This window comes from Vigna angularis, chromosome 6 (assembly GCF_016808095.1).
Source record: "Vigna angularis cultivar LongXiaoDou No.4 chromosome 6, ASM1680809v1, whole genome shotgun sequence".
In the NCBI taxonomy this organism is placed as follows: domain Eukaryota; kingdom Viridiplantae; phylum Streptophyta; class Magnoliopsida; order Fabales; family Fabaceae; genus Vigna; species Vigna angularis.
The window spans coordinates 20,750,619-20,756,196 of NC_068975.1; the positions used below are offsets into that span (position 1 = coordinate 20,750,619).

General features: G+C 30.2%; 1 protein-coding gene and 1 pseudogene across 1 annotated transcript; both read right to left on the reverse strand.

Moving 5' to 3' along the window:
• Nucleotides 1–237: 237 nt before the first annotated feature.
• LOC108320976 (H/ACA ribonucleoprotein complex subunit 2-like protein) lies at nt 238–1,606 on the reverse strand. The gene is made up of 4 exons (XM_017552582.2): nt 1,417–1,606; nt 1,280–1,349; nt 1,071–1,176; nt 238–523 (listed from the first exon to the last, which is right to left on the reverse strand). The coding sequence occupies exons 1-4, from the start codon at nt 1,550–1,552 to the stop codon at nt 362–364; spliced, it is 474 nt and encodes a 157-aa protein (XP_017408071.1). The 5' UTR covers nt 1,553–1,606; the 3' UTR covers nt 238–361.
• Nucleotides 1,607–2,579: 973 nt separating this feature from the next.
• On the reverse strand, nt 2,580–4,817 carry LOC108320977 (protein STRICTOSIDINE SYNTHASE-LIKE 11-like; annotated as a pseudogene).
• Between the last annotated feature and the right edge of the window lie 761 nt (nt 4,818–5,578).

Genomic DNA, 5,578 nt, shown 5'->3' on the forward strand with positions numbered 1-5,578 from the left:
TCAACACCCCCCCTTCTAGGGTACATGAAAAAACCAGTTTCAAAAACATTTTTTCGCAAACCATCCTCTTCTAAAATTCATGAGCTAAAGAAAGAAAAAGGATATCCAAAACCCTGTATAGATGGTAGAAAATTATGACCAACTAAAACATTCTAAATTCTAATCAGGATTATTTCAGCCTTTCCTCGTGGGAAAAGGATGAACCAAGTGAAATGATCAAGGTAGTGGTAAACTATATGATAAGAAACTGATAAGCAAGATAGGAAAATAATTAAACTCATACATGAATTCATTGTATGATACACTACCACCACATGCGAATCCATCTAGAACAAACAATACAGATACATGTGTGGTTGTTTCAAAAAAGTGAAGCTGCAAGCTCCTTAACTTCCGACACAACTTGATCATAGTCAGACTTTAGTTTCTCTTGTTCCCCTTGCTCTAATTCACCCTTTGCAGGTTTCGTCTGTACCAAAACACAGCAAGTAGGCCTCTTTGTTGCTCCTGCACCAGCAAGATCCTGGAAAACGATATAAACAACAAAGGTTAAATGAACCTGTGTAGTAATTAGAGTGTCATCAACACAGAAGAAAAGGAATCAACAACATTAGAACAATATCGATCTTCTCCTACTCTTACAATACACTTAAAGAGAAAAAATGACATTCTTTAGAAGAAAAAATATGAAGAATGCAGAACAAAAACTCATAAAGTCCGTACTATAAGCATAGGTAAGTGATTTAAAACTTCACTTCAAAACTCAGATCAGTCAAGAATAAAACAGGTAGGGGCAGCTAAAAAGATCCTCAGTTCGGTAACTGAGCCAAAACAGTTTCATCTTATTATGCAATTCTTCATATAGAATAAATATTTTTCAAACTGAAAAGTGATTTAAAAATAAAAGATACAGATAATATAATTCTTTATCTATTCAATTCATATTCTTAAAAAAAAAAGACGACCCAGTTGGGTTTAATTCATTATGATTAATTAGATTAGCAGCAAACACAGACAAACATGCAATGAATTTCCTGCAAAAGAAAATGTGAAAACCAGTGATGACATACTTCTTTGGATGGGACATATATGTATGGAATGTCAGACTCCTCACAGAGAACGGGAACATGGGTGATGACATCAATGGGTGAAATGTTGCCAGCGATAACACAGAATCTGAAACGATGAAAAAAAAATGCAGAAAATTAGGGTAAGCGGTTACGGAAGAGTGAAGTTGCATGAGAGATAAATTTAGTGGACAGAGGAGGAAAAAACATACCCTTTATGACCTCTCCTAATGCTTTTAACGACCTCCTTGACTCCTCTCTTTAAGCATTTGTGTTCGGCGGCTGAAAGAACAGAACATTAAAAGGAAGAAGAAGAATAAAAAAGAGCGTTTGGGAGAAGAAAATTTACCTCTGCGAACAAGTTTAAGGGTACGCTTGCAAAGCTTCTTGCCGGCAAGCGGCTTAGCTATGGGAGCTAGAGACGGCATCTTCTTCTTCTCCTTCTCCTTTTGCACCGATCTCTCTGTCTCGCTGTCGCTTCCCATCTCTCTCTCTCTCTCACTCACTATGCGCTCTCAATTGAAAAATCAACAATCAACCCTTAAACCCTCCAGCTAGGGTTTATTTACTCGATTCATGTTTGGGTCTGGCCTGTCTCCTATTGGGCTTGCCTAGGCCCAGTCTTCAACTCTCATATATTATAATATATTTATAACGTTATTAATCTCAGTTTGTAAATATAATGTAGCAACTTTATAAATTTAATATATTTTTCTTTATGAATCTGTGTTATTTCTAGAGTTATTTTAGACTTTTTAGTTTGCCTAATTTGTCTATGTCTTCTAGTGTGCAAGACACATAAAAAAATAACAATAATATATATTTTCTGATATTTTTTTAAATATTTTTTTAGTTTATAAATTTTAACAAAAAAATAAAATTTATTTTTATTTCAAATTTTAATATATCTCAAATTTTGAAATTGAATATATATATATATATATATATATATAATCTTTGTAATTTAATATATTATATTTTTTTACCTATAAAATAACATTGTAAGTTAGTATTTAAACTATTTACACTATACATAAGTTTTAATTTAAATGTTGTTTAGAACAAAAAAATTAACATTATTTAATTAAAAAGATTATACTATTTATCTTTTAATATTTCAAGATCAAAATTTATTATAATAACAAATTTTAATTTAATGTCCAAATTATTTTCTTCTTCCTTATAAGCATACACCACAAGTTGCGTTGGTTCATTATTTTTTTATTTTTTATAGAACAAATATTGTATGATTTGAGTCATTTCACTTCATATATCGATTTTAAGACATTATTATATTATATAGTTCACAAAATATCGATAAAGTTAAATACTAGAAAAAAAAACATAGTAAATAAAAATTATGGCAATATTTATATTAAACTTTTTTTAAGAAATATTTATTTCATCCATATCAATGGTTGAGAAGCTATTAGTTAAACAAAAATGAAAAAAAAAAACAGAGAGAGAGAGTAAAAGAGAAAGTAAGGATGAATAATTTGTTTATTGGTGTGGTTGAAAGTTGGCATAGATAAACTAAAAGACAGTAGAAATGGAAACATAAGAAGCATGCAAGGAACCAGAATAGAGTGTCCCGTTATGTTCATGAACCTCACTCACTGTCTCACTTCCTAACTCTCGAACAAGAGACACAATCCGAGAAACGACACCGTTCTGTCCTACTCTGAGACCTCTGGGGATGATAGCAGGCCTTGAAGGTGGATTTGGTTCTAAAACATCATTAACTGCAACCCAGAATTGTCCCCTTGAGTTGGTCCTAATGTTATCTGGTCTTCCCCTTAGTTGCAAGAATAAATCAGAAGAATTTGCTCTTGGACCTTACAGCCAAAACCTTCGGATTCTATTTGCCAAGTATTCGCTCACAACAACAAATGATCCATCTCTGCTCACTGCCACCCCAGCTGCCAAAGCAAGACCTCTCATCAAAACTCTTGTTTCGTTCTTCTTTGGGTCTACCGAGAATAAGCTCCCCGTTTCATCTCTACTGTTTTCCACTGCCCTAGCATCCCTGAAAAATAAAAATTCTCACTTTTGTTAAAGTTTCCAGGATAACATCATTTTTAACTCAAAATTTTAATATACTGACTTTATACCAGTGTTTAATTTAATGTCAAACTTAAATTTATACTTAGAGATAGTTTGAAGAAATTTAATGGTTAAATAATTCTATCGGTCTCTAATTTTTATGTTTATTAATTTAATTTTTATTTTAAATAATTTTATGTAATTATATCATTTTAATTTTATGTGTTTTTTAAAATATTTATTTTAGTTATTCTTCATTTTTTAATTTTAAAAAAAATTACCACACATTATGTCGCAGTAGTAATGCCATGTTACACGTCACTATCACATTAGGTTTTATTGTAACTAACAAATATGTTAAACTTATTGTTGATTGTATTTCATAAAATAAAATAAATTTATCATTTTTTATATAATTATATACTTTTAAAATTTATAAAATTCAACAATTTCAATAAAAATATTTAAGTTTATTTAAAAATAATAATTTTATAAATTCAAATATAAATTTTTAAATAATTTTAAGCAATATAATAAGTTGAAACAAATAAAATAAAATTTTTAAAATCTAAATATAGATAAACTTAATCTTCTCAAAAATATTTCATAAAATATAAATTTTAATAAAATATTTATATAACATTTATATAAAAATTAAATTTCATTTTCATTAAACTAATGACATCTAATATAACAATGACACAAATGAATCCAAATGTAATATCATACTATTACTACTACCACCTAACATGACGTAAGTTTAATAGTGACAAATTTTTATTTTTTTAAAATAGTTTTAAAAATAAAAATATTTAAATAAAAGATGTCTCTTTAACATTTTTAATGTACTATTAATAGAAAATGCTTAATTGCATTAAATTTTTTAAAATAAAAACTAAATTATGACATGAAAATAAATATCAATTTGAGACTTTCGTTTAAAAATGCAAACGAATGAAATTATTTATCATAACTTAATTTACCTGCAACGGAAGTTAGCACTAGCTTGGGTTAAATAAATGATTCCAGTGTCCATATCTATGTCAATTCCATCAAGAAAGTCAAAAGTAAAGTTGCCACGATTCTCTTGTGGTTGCAGAATTTTGAAAGATTGAATCGGTACCCCTCCATTGGGTCCAATCTTCACGAGCCCAAAATAAGTATCTGCGACATATAGTTCGTTTGTTTGATGGTTGAAACGTAATCCTAAAGGTCTTCCACATTGTGCTTGGACTTCTGAGAAATCAGCAAGCCCATCACACAATGTTTTGTTCCTGAATTCGACCACCAAACCAACATCAAAACATAGGATGATCTTCGGATAATGTCACAGAGTTACTGTTACAATATTCATTGAGACTAAGAGAGAGTAGAATTAGATCCATGTTTGAAGTTTACCTGGTTGGTGAAGTGTAGCCATATTCCTGGAATCCCCTTGGACCTACGTATTTGAGAATTCTTCCATCAGAAACACCGACGTATGGCCCTTCACCGTTTCGATCAAATGCTAGAGACTCAGGGCCTGTGATTGGTGACGGTAGTGGTAACCTTGTCCGAGATACAGCCACTGATGGTGAACACAGAAGGAATGCCATAAATATTGCAGAGAAAGTGATAACCATTGTGATTTTAGACAACATATTGCTAATGATGTTTTATCAATGTATGACACGAACCTCAGCATTCCGTGGTAGTATTTATAGGCTTATGTTTACGTGCGCAATGCAAAAGAACCCAACTTTGTAACAACCTTGGTAAAAAAAACAGAGAATTTAGGAACACCAATATGTCATAAACGGTCATAGTTTCCTGTGAGAATGGATTTGGGAAAAGTAACATCTTTATGTGTAGTTTTTGCATGAAAATGTGAATTTGCAGCATGGGCAGGAAATAAAGATGGATTGTTAATTTTGTAGTTTTGTGACATTTCTTTGAAACCTCGAAACTTCTTCTCAGTGAGCTTTGTTTTCTCGTGTTGTGTGAGTCAAGAAAAATGTTTTTCTTGTTAAACTTTTATATCACTGTGTTTATGACATCATTTGATCTTCTTCTATGTGATGAATTCTGCTCCATATGAGAACAACTATAAAGTCTGCCTCAACTGTTTTCTAGCTTTAAACATGGTAAGATTAATTTTGAAACCACAATGCACACATAACCAATTTATTATTGTTTTCAATTAATACGAGTAATTTTCTTAAATGATTTGAATTAGTTAAGGGTCTTATATATAAGAATGGAGGGACAGTATTTTATTAAAAATTATTTCTAACTGTATTATTAGTCCAAAATCTCTACCATTTTCTCGATGACTAATCTCTGTTATTAAAACTTAATTAATCACATGGAATAATATCTCTTTTTAATTATTCTTTTACATTTCCAATACTAGAATGAAACTTCATGTATCATAATTAATATGATTGTCGTATGACTTTTTTTAGCCATAAATTTTCTATATATTTTTT

Bases quoted from the DNA above. Each gene is read 5' to 3' on its own strand.
- LOC108320976 (XM_017552582.2), bottom strand. From the start codon at position 1,552: ATGGGAAGCGACAGCGAGACAGAGAGATCGGTGCAAAAGGAGAAGGAG. The intron at 1,350-1,416 runs GTAAATTTTCTT...CTGTTCTTTCAG, and splicing joins CCTTAAACTTGTTCGCAGAG to CCGCCGAACACAAATGCTTA. The intron at 524-1,070 runs GTATGTCATCAC...ATCGTTTTCCAG, and splicing joins TATATGTCCCATCCAAAGAA to GATCTTGCTGGTGCAGGAGC.